We start from the raw sequence: 19359 nt of genomic DNA, 5'->3' as shown, positions 1-19359 counted from the left end.
TTGCTTTTATTTTATTTTATTATTTTTTAGTTTTTGCCACCCTTGACTATCTTATATTGGCTTGGGTTAATGATATCTGTTTTGCTTGGTAATTTAACATGGGGGAGATAAGTGTATACTCTCTTCCTCAACTTTCTACCAACATCTTCATCTTCCCTCAGCCATCTCCTTCTTTCTTGCTGACTTGCTACCCTTGGTTTATAACTGCATGCACTGAAAAAGATAAAAAGAGAATTCCATCAACTACTGTATGAAGTAGGGAGAAGATGTTCTATTCTTCAGCTTAATGATTATGAGATGCATTCTTTCTCGGGAAGTGGTCCTTTTATGGATGTACTTTTTTGATTCCTTGGTATTTTGTTCTTGAGGTTTCAGTTTTTAGTAATTGGCACCTCTCTTCATGTTTTATGGAATCACCTGCAATCTGCATGGATCCCATGCTAATCAAATGGTGTTAATTTTTTTTTTTACTGGATTTTCTCAAGGTTTCAAGTCCTTCCTCCAGAGAATTGTTGGATCATCAGATTCAGGATCTGGGAAGGTACACCCTTTTTTTCGTTGGCATCGATGGTTGTTACTGTTTTGGAACTTCTTCCTCATCGTTTTCTGTGTTGGTTGCTTCTTGGACTGTGTTTGTGATATCTTGGCAGGAGTGATAACAGAAACAGACATTCTCTAGATGTTCCATTGCCATCAGCCACATATAAGACTGATGGCACAGTTGCGCTGGTTAAATCAGGCAATGAGAAAGTAAAGACTACGCCAGCTGGAGAATATCTTACCTCTGCACTGATGGATTTTTATCCTGAACAATATGAGAGCCATGCAACTGTTGCTGATGGTGCAAACAAGCTCTTAATGCTGGTATCATTTTCTATAAATTTCTCTTGGGCAGAGTCTCAAGCATTTCTTTTGTGTGGTTAAAGAAGAGACACTTATGTCTCAGTGGTATAACTTAAAAACTGTGAATGCCTTCTTTGCATCTAAAAGTAGATTTACTTTGTTAGAATTTGATTTAAACTCATCTCTTCTAAGGTGATATACCTGTATATCTATTTGTTATGTTCAATTTGTTTGGAAGAACTAAATATTGACTTCTGCTTGTGTATGTCTGTTGACTACTTGCAATGTTGAAGGTTTCGATGGCTTAAGTGGGTTGATGTAACAAACAACCACATACATGTCCCAATAGTCAAATTTTATTGCATGAGCAAATGAAGTGGTTAAAGAGTGAGTTTAGAGTTCCATAATGTTATAAGAATGCTATTTTTCTGTTTGGAATCAAACTCATTTTTTGGTTACTTTCTGAAACTTTAAATTCACTTTTAAGGCATTCTTGCCCCATGTTTGATCTGAGATGTGGTCTTTGAAAAAGGGGGGGGGGGTTGGTGGTGGTTGGAGATATCACATGGTCCATCAAAGTTTGCCATTTGAGGAAGTTAAGTTTGGCGAAATTTCGTAAATTTTAGCCAAGCTGAAACAAGATGCTACGTCAAAATGGAAAATGCAATAATTCATTCATCAAAATGTGAACAAAACTTCTTAATGAAGAAGAGGAAGAGCAACAGAAGCCTTTTTTTTCTTATTATTTTTTCCCATTAATCAAATTTGTGACCAATATTTCTCCCCTTTACAACCTTGTAAATAGACTAAAAGAGAAATTCTACACTGACAAGGAGAGGCCTAACCTAATATTTAAACTTAGGCAACTTTAATTCACTGGAATAGATTCCGAACAGAATCCTAATCTAGCTGTACTAGACATTTAAGAGACAACAACAAAAGTCACTTAAAATGAACTGTTGGTTGAACCGGTTGAATTTAAGAACAAGACACTGAAATAAAATTAAGCACTGAAATAAAATTAAGTATGGAACTAAAACAACTAATCCCGTATGCAACTTTTGCCCATACATAAGGTCCATAAAAAGTGATCTGTTAGATAGAAAACCTACAGGGTCAAAGGCCCTACATGTATAGAACCCAAAACTAGATTATTCCTAATAAAACATGTTTATTTCGGTGATGAGTTTGCATCAACTCCTCACATGTTGAAAATTCGTCTTCAAATTCTGCAGTGACGAAGGGAAAACAAGATTCAAGTAGTATCTTTGACCATACCTATACTACATTCTTTTGATGTCGTAACATTATGAACAAGTCTTCAATTCAAGAGCGTTCTCTTCAGAGAACCATGATGGCATAACAAACTTTATATGCTTGAACCTTGAACCAATATATATTCATAGTGTCGTCGACCAACGAACAAATTTTGGTTGAAACTTGAATTTTTGACCCAAGAAAAGGCCGGAATTTTCAAGTTTCGACCAAAATTTCGGTCGAAACATATGATTTTTTTTATTGAAGTTTCGTACTTCAGTTTCGAGCCTCATGTGAACTCAAAATGTTATGGTTTCTTGCATACTTCCTATTTCAAGCATAATAAACACATAATGGAAGTACTAGTTTACCAAAAAAACCATTGAAAATGTAACATTCAAGTATATAGGATAAATGAGAAGAACCGAAAATATTACCAAGTACAAGTCTTCTCTTCCCTCTGCACCCCATACAAATGACAATACACTTTCCATAATGTTTGTTCCATATAGTTTTCAATGTAGTCGGCAACTACTGCTCTGTATGTGGCCTCATCCACATGCCTAAGATGTCCTGATGGTGGGAAGTTGGGAATCTTTGGATAAGGAACTGGCTCAATTGCATATGGAAGTGCTGGTGGTGGTTGTGGTATAGAGTGGATGATCTGCTCAACAAATGAAGAAACACCCTGGTCATCGGCAAGGCAGGGACACCATAAACTCCATAATGATAGTAAGGTTCTAGTGGCTGACTCTGATAGTTGACAGTGGGAGGGACACCATAAGCTCTATGAGCTTCATTACCATAAGGCTCTGCTGGTGGCTGACTCTGAGTCTGATAGCTAGGAGGGACACCATTCGGTCTATAACCATAAGATCTATAAGTTGACCCAATAAAACCAATACTTTCCACAACAGTATCATATGAGGACTCTGCAAGCCTATGCCATTTGGATCTTCTGTAGGTGGAGTCTTTGGAATCATCTATGCCCATCGATCTTATAGATCCCACTAAGCTCTTTGCATCAGCCGAATGGGAAGATCCACATGATGGCGAGTCTTTTGTGCCATATCTATGTTGTCTCCCTTTCCCCTTGAATATGTCGACGAAACATTTTTGCCTTTAGATGTAGCTCTAATAAGGTCTGAATCCTGTGTTGCTTGGGTGACCTGACTCTCGCTTGTAATCTCAGTGGTCGTCCTCCCCCTCCCTAATCTCACATACTGCTGGTGGTCTGTCCCCAGAATTAGCTGAATCTTGATCATGAGGTCCAACACCTTTCTCCCCCCCTCCTTTATCATCATTGTGGTCACCGTTGAGGGTGCCTGAGTCGCATCATCCTTGGTGTTGGACCAGACAATCAAATCCTCACTCTGTGTGGATGCACTACGGTGTGGCACGAACGGCGGGCGGGCATTGCATGTGTACTCCCCTCTTGGGCCATGAAGTCCGCCACATCAGCCCCCATATTCTTTGCAATATGTCTATTGGGATGACCTCCCTCCTCTTCCAGCAAGGGCTCTCCACTGTCCCTGATCCAATCAACTACTGGGTTATCATCTTCATCCATCTCAAATATGTAGGAACTCGATCGTGTTACTCTCTCTGTTCATCTCTTGTGTAATATGATCCTCCTTTAGTCTCATATCATAGTGTAGGTAGACTAGGTCCTCTAGACGCTTGACGCCCAATCGATTGTGCCTCTTTTGAGTGGATGAGGCTGAATGTGCGCCAATTTTGCTTAAAACCAGTGGTATTTCATGTTTGGGAGAGCATTTTGCCGCAATCGTACTCAAGTGGGGTGACTCACGGCCAAATTGCAACCACCATTCAACGGCAACAAATGTAGACTCCAAGTATTTCAATATTCAATACTTAAGTAACTAACTTAAAGATAGAATATAACTAATTAAATATATAATGAATTAACTTACCCCCAGGGGCAGATTCCCGTCCTAACATGGCCACGGAACGACCGAAGCTCCTAGTGGCATCCCTAAGTGCCTTTATCTAATATATAAAGGGAAAAAAAAAGTAGGTCAATACTTAATAACTTAGTATTAAACTATGAATTGTGAATATCAAATCACCATCTAAACTCTATAAGGATGATTTCTTGTTTAGCTGGATCTGGTTCTAACCTCTCAACTACAGTTTGGACAGCATCTATCAAATCTTGCCTAATCCCAAGATTGTCTTTGTAGTGGTACTTGGGATTTAGATAGTATGTTGTGTAAGAAAAAACAAAAAATAAGAGGGAATAGTCAATACTTAATAGTGTGATAAACTAATAATATAATGAAAATTATATTGATTCCTAGACTTAACTCACTAGCTTATGTAGTGGATGTTGCAACATAGACTCCCATCTATTTTGGATGATGTCAAGGATTTTCTTATTGTCCTGTGGGTAGACTTGAGTAATTTGCTGTTTTATCCTATCTACTGTAACCCATATGTGTGGTAGAGTAGGTCTTAGGCCTATCTTCCTACTCTCAAAGCTCTACAATGCTATTCAATTGATGGCAAATCTGGTTATGCTTGGCCTCACTTCACTAAGTCACTCTGACACTTGTCTGTAATCATCGTTAGTGCATATGTGTGGATGAAGGTGCTAACTTGTCAGGCTTGCTCCACGGTCTTCTTCACAAGGTTGACCTTCCCTATGTCCTTTAGCATTAGGTCAATGCAGTGAGCAGCACATAGAGTCCAAAAGAGCTTATATCTGTCCATCAAGGTATCAATACAAAGTCATAAAGTGTATATGTAATTTAAATATGTAATATATGTATTTAAAAATGAAAATTATTACTAGAATTACAAGCATGTTTTGAAACTTGGGGTTCCCCTGCATCTTCAACCCGACTTTCTTGTAGTTGGAGCCATTACCAGTCACAATTTGGATCATATTCTCTACTACGACCTCCTTCACCACTTGCTTCAATAATTTGTAAATGTATTTGCATCATTCTTCTTACTAGATGCATCTACTAACTTGAGGCACACTGTCCTCCCATCACAATTCAACATGAAATTGATGATGGATCGTCTAGTGGGACCAGTCCAACCATCAGTCATCACAGTCACTCCATAATAAACCCATATGGGCTTTAATCCATTAATGTACTTATTCAAGTCCTCTATATGCTTAGGCCTATAGACATTATTTATCTCATGTGGGGTGAGCCCCTGTACACCACTCTCAGCCCTTCCTATTTCCGCAATCATATCCCTATAGTAGGTCCCTTTGGCTGTATGTGCTGAAAATATTATGGCACATAGTCCATTGGAGAAAGCCATCCTTACTTTCTCTTTCACACTCCCTCACAAGTGCTTCAACTGTCTGTGCTTGTATTCATACCTCCTAAATAGGGTCGGATCATTATGAAGAATCTTAAGATCTGGATCTGTAGGATGTGCTGATGAAGCTCGACCCCTCTTTGGGGGCATGTGGGATAAAAATTTCCTCCCTCACACTCTGACTCCTCCTTATAGGGACTTGGGAGTTGCGTGTGTCTCTCATACTTGCTGGTTCTCTAGAGGATCGCAACCCATAGCCTTCTGCTGCCTCATGTCATCAACCCTCGCCTACTCCGTACTCATCATCATCGCCCTCCTCATCTGTGCGGACTCTGGGTCAGGGTCACATCCATACTCTCCTGGCTCCTCTGGATTAAAGCCTGCTCTCCTAGCTCTGGAAGGTCATCTAGGCATGCATCCTTAAACTCCTCACTTGATATTCTCTTCTCTCTCCTCTTTTGCTTTCCCCAGCCAAGCATGAGGCCATTGCCTCGGCAAGTGCTGCGTCCCTGGATCAAAGATTCCTCTTTATTCTTTCAATAGAGATGCTGTGGATTCGACAAGAGGCAAAGCTGTGGCGGTGTGCTCCTCTGAGGAGGACGAATAGAAATCTGAAATATCGTTCCTTGATACTCTGCTATTGGGACAGTGGGAGGAACGCATGAGTCGAGGGCTTTTCCGTTATGATGTCACCACCTGCGAGCGATTGTTCTACTGTGCAGAAATCGATCGAAACCAGGACTGCGATGGAGATGGTGGTGTTCTTCTGCTCTTCTTCTTTCCTTGATGGTTCGATGGTGCAGAGATCGATCGAAACCAGGTTTGCTCTTCTTCTTTTCTAATCGAACTCACAGTAGTGCAGCGGAACTGAAGAACTGGCAGTAAAAAGTTGGAACTGCCAGCGATGGGTTTGAAGAGCAGCAATGGGTTTGCGATAGGTTTGAAGACTGCCAAAAAAAACGATGGGTTTGAAGAACAGCAAGCGATATATTTTTTCTTTTCTTCTCTCTCCTTTTTTTTCTTCTTTTCTTCCCTAATCGATCTTAGGCTTTGATACCATGTTGAAATAAACGATTGTAGTATAATGGCTTATTGATCCATGATCTCAAGCCCTCTATTTATAATTAAGTGGAAAGTAGACTATTACAAGGAATAGAAGTTTACATGAATGCAAACTCTAATTTAACTCCTATACTAACTCTTATTAGACTCCTAATAGAATCCAACAGCTTTGAACTTTGAAGGCCTTTTGGTGGTAATGTTGTTGAAGCCAATTTAATTGAGCTTTGAATGTCCATGGAAAAAAAAAATCACTCAAATCTTCTTTCATCCCTTCCAATTAGCAATTGCAATGCCTTCATGCTTGCAAAAGTTCTCCACCATTCACAGGCAGGACCCCTAGCTTAGTGGGTTCATCTTTTTATCCTCATGCAAATCATTCTAATAAAAAACGGTCAAATGTAGCCAGTCAGTCATAGAGTACTGGGGATCATGTCTCTGTCCTGTTCCTTCAATTTGAGCTTGACTTTCTGTGTTTACCATTGCATCATCGATGGTCACCATTATCAGGAACTCTGGATTAATAACCATTATCAGGAACTCTGGATTAATAACCATTATCAGGAATTCAGGATTAACAAGAATTGCCACAGTTTCAAAGCTAATTCGAGATTCTGGAGTTGTATGAAAATTCTTGCCTTCTCTTTGTCTTCCGTTAGAATGTTGAACATGAGATTGAACTTGGTACCTGTCATCCTCAGTGGGTATGTTGTTGTCTTTGACTGTAGTAACTTTACATTGCCCGACTTACTGCAACCTATTCTTGATATTTCTTTGTTTCGTAGAAATAGCTCCTACTCCTATGCTACAGCCTTTCATTCAGCAGAGAACTTTTGAAACATTTCTATCATTGCAGAAAATTAGTTGGTAACTGCTGCTAGCATAGGGCTACTTTGTTCTTTCAGAATTCTGATACCACTTGAAGTAGTTCTAGGTTTGTAGGAGACCAACTAGAAGCTAAATTCCAGGATCTTCTATGAATGTGTAGGTTCAGCTAGGTCAAATAACGGTTTTGGTTAAGATTCGGGTTTTATAGGACCTGAGATTGATGATAGAGTTGTGTCAACTGTCAAGTGAGTGTGAGGGGGTCTAATGGTGAATGTTTGGTTTAGTTTTGGTGGTGGATGCACAATGGAATTGAATTGACCACCATTAGGGTTGAGTTTCCAGGTTTCAAGTAAGATAATAGTAGGGTTCTAGGATTTAAGATTGATGGATGCGGCTGGGGTTTGGATCAAATTTCCTATAGGGTGTGACAGAATCTTTTTTGGATGAATACAAATTTTAATACCCAAAAGGAGAAAGGGGGGGGGATTAAATCAGCTCTGGGTGAGCGGAGATAAATCTAAGCCCCTGGTAGCAATAATATGAATGTTTTTTGGGGAGTCTACAGGATGTTGGTTTGGGAGCATAAAGAGCTTGGAACAGACATTTTTGCAGATGTTCCAAATTTGGTCAAGGGATCTGAATTTGGAGTCCACCAGGGCAAAATCTGCTCAAGCCAAATGTGGGATGTACAAGAGCTGAACACCAATTTCCCATTGTGTCTCCTATAGAGGTGCCTTGGAAAGTGGAGGATAACCAGCGAGATTCTAGTTCCAACTTCCAAGGGCCAACTGGCCAAGGACAATATGACATATGCATTGGGGCCAAATTGAGTCAAGGGCTTGTAGCCAATGGGGTTTGAAGAAAGAACATGCAAAAAAGAGGTGGGAGGGGTCCTCTAAATTTTTGGCACAGAGGATGAGTTGGGGATGATGGGGGATGTGTCAGCGTGTGAGAAGGGATTATATGGATAGGCAGTTGGAGAGGACTCTCTAGGTGGTGAATGCATGCCTGGTAATATATACTTTGAGCCCCAGTAGGTTGTCCAGGGGACCGTAAGAGGGGGAACGGATATGGTTCGAGGCCGACGTGGAGAAGAGACAATTTTTGGAGGGGAGCCAGACAATATTGTCTCGGTTGGGGGCAGGGAGAGGGAACAGAAGGAAGGTGGCACCCTGTATGCTCAAGGTCAGGGTTAGTGGAGGGGGGGGGTATCCAAGTTTGAGGAGAGATGAATAGGGAGAATGGGGCTTCCTTTAGGATATACAAGGAATAGAGGCCTTGAGTGCTAACCACCTGGGAGAGGATCCAAGAGGGATGCCAAAGGTTAAGGCCAAAAGGAGATGGAAGAGCCATCAACGATACAAAGGAGGTAACCGATTAAATCAGGGGTCAAAGACTCAGGAGGTTTCTCCAGACCTAGGAAGAGTTTATTTGGGGGGGGGGGATAGGGGTTGACCAGAAGGAGTCCCACTTGAGGAGGTAAAGAGTACAACTAGTTCACCCCAATGGAACCTTCCTTGGTGGATATTTTCTAGATGAGTTTGAGGAGGCCAACAAAATCATAGACTTTGATTCTACAGATTCCAAGGCCTCTTTCAATTTGGGCCTACGTTGTCCAACTAGTAGGGTGGAGAAATCTAGAGGTTTCCTTGCCCTTTTAAGAAAGCAATATAAGAGAGATTCAATAGCGATGACAATTGTTTTGGGAAGGGTGAAAATGCCATAGTAGTAGATATAAGAGGACTAACAGATCTATCTGGGGAAAAGCCCTTTCCTCCATATGGCTCTGTTCGAGGCGTTCCTTCGGATTTGGGCAAGACTAGTCTTGGATTTTGAGAAACTTTTCAGGTTTTTCCCTTTGCGATCGGATTGGTAAGCTAGTGTTTTGTGCTTTGGTCCACCACCTTTGGTGGGAGCGAAATCTTTGGAGATGGACTTCCAAATCTCGCTTTGTAGACAGGATTTGGAAAGCCATCTATTTTGAGGTTTCTTCTAAATTGGTAGGTATTCCCCACCCCTCATTGATGATACCCCAAGGAACAGGCTCTTTGTTGTCTCCTGGGGTCTTAGTTCTTCTTTCCAGTCTTCTGCTTAAAGACCCTGTTCTTTGTTCCCTTTCTTTTAATATAATTATTTATTCATCCAAAAAAAAAAGAGGACTAATGAACATGCTTAATTAGGACAAGACACTCTATATAAGAAAGAAGTTTGCCTTTCTAGAATTGAAAGAGCTTCTTGATAAAATCTAGCATTGGGGTGCATTGGTGGCCATGAAGGCGGGTAGGGATGTGTGGGAGGCTGAGATATTTGACCGGGAAGGAGCCTAGGGTGAAGCCCGTGAGAAGGACAGAGTTGGAGATTTTCCTTAAAGACTCTCGAGAGAAAAAGTTCTAATTTTTTATGGTTGACATAGAAAGACCCATAAATTTATAGCTGAAATTCACCTGTAATTCGCATTCGTATTCGTTTAAGGGTGTCCGAATTTGAAAATTTTCTCACCGAAAAATATCTGTATCCGTTCAATAAGCATTTGGATTGGATAATCGAATATCGAATCGGATAATATCCATATAAAATTTTATCCGATTAGAGTAAATTATTAAACATTTTTTTCTTTGAAGAGCATTGATAACCGGATTCGGAAACTGGTAATGGGTAACCGGAAAATAAGAAATCAGAAATTATCCGGTTAGAGTTAGGTATTAAACATTTTTCTCTAAAATTCGGAAATCGGAAATCAGAAACTAGAAAAAATTACATTCAACAATCAATAATCGGATAGTTTATTGGATCAGAAATATTATTAGATATTCGATTAAGTTCTGGATTCGAATTTGGATACCTTCTGAAAAATTCCACAGGATTCGGGTAGCGGTTTTGCTAATCGAATACAGATTCGGATGGTGGTGTATCCAAGCCGAACCCGATCCGTTTACAGGTCTAGACATAGAGGCCAAAGAGACTCAAAGGAGATAAAGGACATTATAAAGGTGATAGCGGTGGTGTTTGCCTTATAGAAGATCATAAGATCATTTGCCTAGGCGAGGAGGTTAAGGTTGGAGTGCTTGCAGTTGGGAAGGCAGTAGATGAGGTGTTGGCTTGTTTTAGACTAGAGACTACGAGCTTGGGGGCGAGGGAAAAGAGGGGCAACCTTAGTGCATACCCACCTTGGATCGAAATGACCTTATAGCAGAGCCATTGACAAGGAAAGAGAAGGAGGTCGAGGAGATGCAAGAGTAGATGTAGTGGATGAAAGGGGGTGAGGGATAAATGCATGTGGGAGAGGACATCTTAGATGAAGTCCCATATCAAGGAGTTGAGATCCTTATGGATATCAATCTTAAGGAAGCCAGTAGGGGAAGAGTGTTTTGATCAAAGCCTTGAATATTCTTCGGGTTGAGGAGGGTGTTATCTACAATACGTGACTAGAAATGAAGGTAGATTGGTTGGAGCTAACAAGCTGGGGAACTAGCTTTTGGAGGCAGTTGTCAAGGATTTTGGCAATGGTTTTATAGAGAAGGTTGTAGAGCGAAATAGACTTGAAGTCAGACTTAGAGAGGGCAGAGGATCTAACAACTTTAGGAAGAAGTCATAGGATAGTTTGGTTGATGAGGGAGATTTGATTGGAATTAAATGGAAAAAATCTTGATGGTTTTGATAGGTCATGTCACAATCTACCTTTCTGGTATCAGACTTACCTGAATACCCATGGTTGTGATTAATAACCATAAGATCTTGGTTTATGGCTAATCCATAACCACCCATACTATAGCATAGTCAAAAGAGTTAAGAATAATAAATGAATCAAATATAATGTTTATTATAGTTATCCCAAAACGATAAATCAGAGTTAAAGTCAAAGTCAAAGTGTCATCATATCCATGAGAAAGTGTTTAAATATGTGTTTAGTGGCATTGCCTAACAAGTAGATAGAAAATATAAAAAAATCCCAATTAAGACAACTGCATTCCCAACCAAATTTCCTGGTCTTTTAGAATGGCTGGACTCCATAGGAGTAGTCTAGGGAGGGCACAACTCTCTATGTGCCTTGGTGTCTTCTTTTGCCAGTTCCTCATAAGGCTCCGCTGCCGGCGAACTCTTCGGAAATATGATGTCCTCATGACCTATCAAATAATCTAAATAAAGATGTTTCCTCGAGGAATGAGTTCCACTGAACTCATTGAGATCAACAAAATTACATATCACACATTTGATGCATGTGCCAATCATGAGATGTAAATGTAAATGAAATGAAGTATGTCCCTATACTCTAACCAGTGTTAGTCTTTATAGTGGACACACATTAAGTCATAACACCAGCCTCCTTTGGAAAGTCTCGTCACTTTGATCCCTTATGGATTGGTACCTCTATTGGAATCTCGTGGTATAGGGGTTCGGTCACATTATACCATGGCTGAGGGTCAGGTCACCATTCTCTCACTACATCATTGGCATGACTACTAGTACGTGTCTGAGATAAATTTAGCTCAATGCAACTATGCAAGGTCATCTACGTTTCATACTAGTGGTCCGGATAGCTTCTTCTCATGCCAAGTGCCCTGTTGGTCTGCGTATCCTTATCCACCTTGGAATGTTATTCCTTGTGGATTGGTACCTCTTTGGACTAACATTCTGTGACCCTATGGTTGTCCACCTATGCTTTGGCGGACTCTCTCGTGTCTCCTCATTGACTGGTACCTCTGTTGGACTCCCACGAGCCCAAATCCTCCACATATGCAACCTTACCATTGTATGATAACAATAGTGTCTCCTCATGGAATGGTTACCTTTGTTGGACTCCCATATGACCCAACCACTACTATCACAGATCACTCGGCTTCAATACCCATGCCGAATGGGTAGCAGCATGCAAAGAGGATAATCTAGCCATGCATCTAGACGCTTACAAATAATGCACATAAAAGTTTGAATGAATACAAGGGCACCAGGGGCAATGGGCAAACCCACAACCCCGGGTAGATGTATATGTAATGCATAACCACCCAATTCTCAACATATCACATTCGCAATCATAAATGGAGATGAATTAATAAATGAATAGCATAAGCAAATATAATCATATTACTACCCTTGCATGCATGCCCTATAATATCAATCATAAGAACCCGCTCCAACAATCATAATAGCATGAGATCGAATATGATACGCAAATAAATAATATTATATCTCTAACTTGTCACGACGTTAGCGCTCCCCAAAAGTATCAAATCTTGCACCAAAAGAAGGCCAATAAATCATCCAAAACCTAGCAATTATAAGGATAATATATGAATTAACATTTTGAAACAAACCAAACCGAGACCGGACACATTACCTGATCAAACCTGGGATAGGGCCGGTCGGTCAGGGCCCTCCAAGACCGGTCGACTTCCCTTGGTTGACCGGCCCTTGGGTGTAAAGTAGGTTGGCCTCTTCTTGTTAATTTCAAATCTCTCATCTTTTGGGGCTTTTGGAGCTGCAATAGAGCATTATTAATGCTTCAAAAGCACTCCCAAACATCTAACAAAGTCTCCAAACATAAATCCCCAAATTGGTTAATAGAGAATTGCTTGCGGGCTTTTTTGAGTTGATGAATTGAACTCATATGGGGAAAACATCACGAATCACTACTTAATAGGGTTGGGAGACATGATAAGAATCATCAACAAACATTCAATTCCTACCAATTACCACAACCACCACCATCATTGCTATCTATCATCATAAACATCTCAACAAATTTGGTGGAAAGTGAAGAGAATGGGTTTTCATACCTCAATCCACCTTCGCCTGCGTGATTTGTGCTTCGGTATGCCCAAGTCCTCAAGGATTTCTCCCAAACTAAGCTTCCCCACTCCACTCGAGCTCTCACCCTCCAATAGTGATAAACAATTTGTGTAAGACGAAAAGAAACAAGAAAATAGGGTTTCAAACCTCAAAATTCCGAAATCACCCTAGTCTAGCCAGGGAGCGGTCACTCAATTGGACAACAACGGCCTTCGGGAGACCACCTCTATAACTCCATTCGAAAGTGGTTTCCGTCGGGCTTTGGTCGGGACTCGGGAGAATCCTTTAAACATGCGTGACTCAATGTTAACATTTATCTAGGCATTGGGGTCTTCCAACCTCGAATTCGTGCATGCCAAATCCACCTTCCTAAGCAATCAGGGTTGGTTTTCTCTCTCCTTCCAATATCATTTAAGTTGGCTGGGTTATCTTCTATCTCATCCGTGTTCCTAGGTTCAACTCCCGATTTCACGGGCTCGACTTGGATGGTCCAAAGTTGTCTTCTTCTGGCACTCTGGGTTCTTGAACCTACAATAATGGGTTATTAGGAGGGTATTTCACAAGTCATCTTTGAGGAGGTCCCAACAAGTGAAGGAGAAACCCATGCTAAAGCCATCAAGGCAAGGGCATGGTTGCCCTTGTGTGAGCGGACAATAGTAAGGGTTTGTTTGTTGGAGGGCATGGAGCTCAAGGAGGGACAAAATTGTTGATGAGAGGGTGGTCTTGAAGCAGGGGGCTAGGTGGGGTTAAGGTGGGCGTGGAAGTGGGAGACTACCTCCTCTTTTATGCCTAACAGTGAGGAGGTAGTTGAGCGATCACTCCTACAAAAGAGAGAAATAGAGTCGTAATTTGTGTGCACTTTGAGGGAGCCGTAGAACAAAGAAGAATTGGAATCTCCAAGCTTCAGTGCAGCCATTTGATATGGGATTTTTGAAAATGAGAATTTTCTTCTAGAGAGACAATCACGAACAATTCCTTAAGGAGTCTCTTCTCCCCTAAGGCGAGAAAGGGGTTGGAGATGTCCGACATAAGATGGGATTGGGTGGTAGGGGAGATTGGAATGACAAGCAGCGATTTGATTGGATATTTTCCCAAGGTGGAGAAGTTCCAAGCTTTGAGAGTGGATTTGATGGATCAGAGCTTGTTAGTGAAGGCGAGGAGGTTGAAGCGGAAGTGGGCTCGAGGAGCTGGACTAGGATGTGGTGAGAGCAGGAAGGAACTGTGGTGGGAGCTCCACATGTCAAAAGATTTGAAAGGTGGAGGCCAAAGGAGATAGGGGTTAAATGGTTAGTTTGTAGGGCAATGGTCGGAGATCATCAGAATAGGGAAGAGGGAGAGCTAGGCCTTGTTGACAAGAAACCAGTCCAATTTACTGGCCCCCAGGAAGGGTGTGATGGAAATTTGGATAAAGTTTGAGTGGTTTTGGATGGTTACATGGTCTCGGCATAAATTAGGTTATGGGTTGTCCACGGATGACAAAAGTTAGGGTTTGGTGGCTTGGAGGATTTGGAGAAGAAAGGCTAGGGTTTGGAACTTCAAGCCCACTTCAGAGATGGTGACCAAATTAAAGCAAGAATAATACTGAAGGGCTTCATTAAACTACCCTAGCTTCACACGACAATGTGTTGATTGGATCAAATACCAATCAACAAAGAATCACCCAGGCTTCTCCCTGTAAGTTTTCCTTTGGTTCAAACACCACTCCCATGGCCTTGGCAAACGCTAGGCAATAATCTCCAATTGGGAAAGTGCAGCAAAAGCTTTTTACCATTAATATTCATGTTGAATATCTCCCCCCCCCCCCTTCTCTTACAATCTCATATAAAAGGCACAACAGATTCCTAGATTAAAGAGGAGAAGTCTGACCCAATTCTTAACCTATTAGGTAACAGAACTGACTAGGAAATTAAGACCTCAAACGGAGTCTTATTTGAGCCCCTTGAAACACTTCAAAGGAAACTACTAAAATCGTTTAAATGGAACCATTGGTTAAACCAGTTAAACTGAACAACAAACACCAAAATAGTACTATGAACTAAAACAAGTAATCATGTCTGCAATTACCCATACTCTCTGTATGTAAAGGTGACACTTAATATAGAAAACTGTTGGGATCAGTGGCCCAGCATGTATAGCATGCAACCCTAGATTTAATGCTAATAAAGCAAGCATATTTTGGTGCCGAGTCTGCATCATGATGCCTCGGTAATTTGTTGACAAATATGTTTTAAAATCTCCTTTGAGATTTAAAAAAAATCAAAAAATAAATTCTAGTGGTGAAGTTAAATTTTGACAGCCAGTGCATTAAATAGGTGCACATCTTAGGTGCATGAGAGATTAAACCTCAGCCGTATGGGTTATGGGGCATAGCTGTTGCCTATAGTGATAGTCTGGAGATAGATTCTTGCTCGTGTTATGGAAGGGAACAATAGTGGAAGAGAGGATGAATATTGAAGTCAATAGCAGAGAATACATGAGACAATTCGTTATCATTAAAACTGCAATAGAATTTGTAGGAAGGTGTGCTCCTAAGTCATAGGATGGGTATCTTCTTACATAGAATGGGAACATGTCTGTAATGTGTATTATTTTTTCTTGGGTTTAGAAATGAGATGGTATACGAGTTAGCATCTTGGATATCTTGGCAAGGTCTCAGTCAATTACTATATTTGTATGCTTCCCACATTAACCTGGGGTCAATTCAACCAAGAAAAATAGGTTCACCATCTTGCTAAAATCTTGGTCATGCAACTTGTTTTTTTGGCTGACTTTGTTCTTGAACTGCCTTTTCGTAGAGTGTTTAATATGGGCACAATTGTATAGCATACATACCAAGTATATAGTTGACACACTTATGCTTACCTCTTCAAAATGATTATGATGTAATGCGGTTGATCAGATCTGATCAATCTGATTGGCCTGCCAGTGATGGGTCCACTAATGGAATGGAAAAGGTTTTGATCTGATGAATAGATATGGGTCAAGTCTGATCTCAGATATTGGTCAGAAAAAGTAAAATGTAGAATCGTATCTGAATTGACTAGATCTCAAGAGAACAAGTGTATAAGAATTAATTTTCAGAATTATAAGCAGACACTAATAATCTAATTAAATGAATTTCTGAGGTGTAAAAAAATAGAGAAAGTATGTTTAATGGGTATGGAGAGAGAAGAATGGGATAAGATAAAGAGATCCCTTTCCTAGAAAACAGAATCTGAAGTTAAAACAAACGGATAGAAGATAGAGAATGAAGCCTATATATATTTAGTATTAGTAGTTTAAAGAGGGAAATAGTAGTTGCACTATTGCAAGCCTCAGGTTGCCCTCCCAGACCATATAGCAGCAGGGTCCTGCAATGTGACACTCTTTATTAAAAAGAGAAATACAACAACAACAACAACAACAACAACAACAACAACAACAACAACAACAACAACAATAAGCCTTTTCCCAACTAAATGGGGTCGGCTACATTGATTCTTGCCCTCCAATCAGTTCTGTTCAGGGCCATGCTAGATACAAGGCCTAAGCTATACATATCCTTTCTCACCACTTCTCCTAAGGTTATCTTAGGTCTACCCCTAGCTCTTCTAGTTCCTTCAATATGGATTATATCACTTCTCCGTACAGGGGCATTTATAGGTCTCCGTTGAACATGGCCGTGCCACCTCAAACGACTTTCTCGAAGCTTATTACTTATGGGAGCAACTCCTAGACCAGCTCTAACATGATCATTTCTTATCTTATCCATCCTAGTTTTGCCACTCATCCATCTTAGCATCCTCATTTCTGCTACAGTGAGTTTATTTATATGATTCTTTTTAACAGCCCAACACTCTGCACCGTACATCATAGCTGGTCGAACAACAGTCCTATAAAATTTTCCTTTAAGCTTTAATGGAATACGCTGATCACATAAGATCCCCGGACGCACCTCTCCACTTCATCCACCCTATTTTAATTCTTTGGGAAACCTCATCCTCTAAATCACCTCTTTTACTTATGATTGAACCTAGGTACCTAAAACAATCACTTTGAGGAATCTCTTTATCGTCAAGTATCACCACCTCATCATCTGCCCGATCATGACTAAAGTAAGAAACTAGATATTTCTCTCTTTATTAAAGAGAGAAATAGAAAGAGAAAAAGAAAGGGAAAATCTTAATATGGAGGCTGATAGAGAGATATAATGGGAGAGTTAGTGAAAGGATGGATAAGAAAGGAAGCAAATAATGAGAGAATAACTGTGGCGTGGGGATGGAGAGTAGAAATTAGGAAGAGAAATACCTTGCCAAACTGAGAGAAGAGATAATAAATCCAGCATGCAGTTACCAAACAAGCAAAGACCTTTCAAATTCTAAACGGTGAGAGGCATCATTAGTATCTTGGATATTTGTAATCTGTATACGTGCTTTAATTGACTCTTACAATTGTAGTTGTCATGACCACCCCTAAGTGTTCTTGCCACTTTTTTGGGGTTCCTTTTTGGTGTTGCCTTAGCATTTTATCCCCCTAGGTGCCAAGACAAATATGCTTCTTAGGAAATATTAACACTTGCACTAAATAAACAGTCAAAGCTAAAGAATTCTTCCCATATTAAATTAACTATACGACTATTGGATGGCTAAGGTAGATGGACTCTAGAAATGAGACAAAGATAAAGTCACGATTTTGGTGCATCCCCTTAAACCCTTAATTTTGGAGTTTATGTTTCTTTCCACTACTTCAATAAAACCCAAAACTAGGCTCAATCCATACTTATACTAAAGTATGACCCAAATTTAAACTGGGCTTGTATAATGATGGAACTACCCATTAATTCACCATTTTGTTTTACCCTCAAAGCAAAGTTATTCAACTGTGATTTCTTTTAAAAGAAACGACAACTCTACGATTTCTTTGTAGAAAATTTCCAAATGATTATGAATTTTTCCACCCTTCATAATGAATATTGTTTCAGTTATTATGACTAAAAATAGTGGAGGTTTTATCTATATGCTTATGATTTGCAATCAAGACTGAAGCGATGCCATGTTGCTGTATTGCAGGTCCTGGCTGCGGTCATCAAAGCAGGGGCTGCAAGAGAGCATGAAATACTTGCTGAAATCAAAGATGCTATATTTTCATTTATCCGGAAGATGGAGCCGAGGAGGGTGATGGATACAATGCTTGTTTCTCGAGTTAGAATTCTATATATAAGGTCTTTGATTGCGAGATCACCTGAGCTGCAATCTATCAAGGTAATCAGACTTAAACCCTATATTTCTATCCTCTTCATTTATATGCTGTCACCTGCTTGTTTTGTACAGTTGAGAAGGTTATTCTGCTTAGTTCCTTCAAATGACAGGTTTCTCCTGTTGAACGCTTCTTGGAGAAGGCTAATACTGGTCGCAGTAGAAGCTCCAGTCGCAGTAGTAGTCCTGGTAGGTCTCCAGGACAGTATGATTCTATCTCTATGATTGATGAGCACGTTCATGGATTTAAAGTAAATATAAAGCAAGAAAAGAAGTCTAAATTGTCATCTATGGTTTTGAAGCTCCGAGGAATCGATCAGGTACCTACCTCAAACTTTTATTGTATGGTTGTTGGTTGTGCATTCCCAAGTGTATTTCCTCATTTCCCTACAAATCGTCACCAACTAAAGCATGCTATGCTCAATACACATGGTTTTTCTTGTCTACTTGTTACTTGTATCAGTTACTGTTTGGCACTTTCTCGTAGAATGCTTTTGTATATCACTTATTGTTTATTGGAAAATTGCGCGAGGTTCTTTTACAATAAATTGGATCTTGTTAATCATTATATGTGATTGTTGAGTATCGGCAGGAGGCTTGGAGGCAGCATGTTACTGGTGGAAAGTTAAGAGAGTTAACAGAAGAAGCCAAAAGTTTTGCAATTGGGAACAAGGCTCTTGCAGCTCTCTTTGTTCACACTCCAGCTGGGGAGCTGCAACGCCAAATCAGATCTTGGCTTGCAGAGAACTTTGAGTTTCTTTCTGTTACTGGGAGTGATGCTGTAGGAGGAACAACTGGACAGCTGGAGCTTCTGTCAACAGCTATAATGGATGGATGGATGGCTGGTCTTGGTGCAGCATTGCCACCGAATACTGATGCTCTAGGCCAACTTCTGTCTGAGTATGCCAAGCGAGTTTATACTTCTCAGTTACAACACTTGAAGGTACTTGGTGTAGCTTAAACCTAGCTTCTCAAATTTTCTCTTCCAGACCTTCACATGTTCCTTTTTGTCTTATTTAACTGTCGAAGTCCTAACTGTTCTTTGACTTGC

General features: G+C 40.3%; 1 protein-coding gene across 1 annotated transcript in view; it reads left to right on the top strand.

The window, feature by feature from the left end:
* The window catches only part of LOC149016177 (kinesin-like protein KIN-14B), a 100990-nt gene that overhangs the window by 59681 nt on the left and 21950 nt on the right, over positions 1-19359 (top strand). The window contains exons 15-19 of the mRNA XM_089157296.1: positions 486-541; positions 651-864; positions 18123-18314; positions 18422-18628; positions 18901-19251. Coding sequence (XP_089013422.1) covers positions 486-541; positions 651-864; positions 18123-18314; positions 18422-18628; positions 18901-19251 — 1020 coding nt within the window. The remainder of the gene's footprint in view (positions 1-485; positions 542-650; positions 865-18122; positions 18315-18421; positions 18629-18900; positions 19252-19359) is intronic.

The sequence above is a fragment of the Hakea prostrata genome, chromosome 5 (assembly GCF_041222555.1).
Source record: "Hakea prostrata isolate BN-2017 chromosome 5, UWA_Hpros_2, whole genome shotgun sequence".
NCBI lineage: Eukaryota > Viridiplantae > Streptophyta > Magnoliopsida > Proteales > Proteaceae > Hakea > Hakea prostrata.
This window is presented reverse-complemented; position numbering and strand designations above follow the sequence as displayed.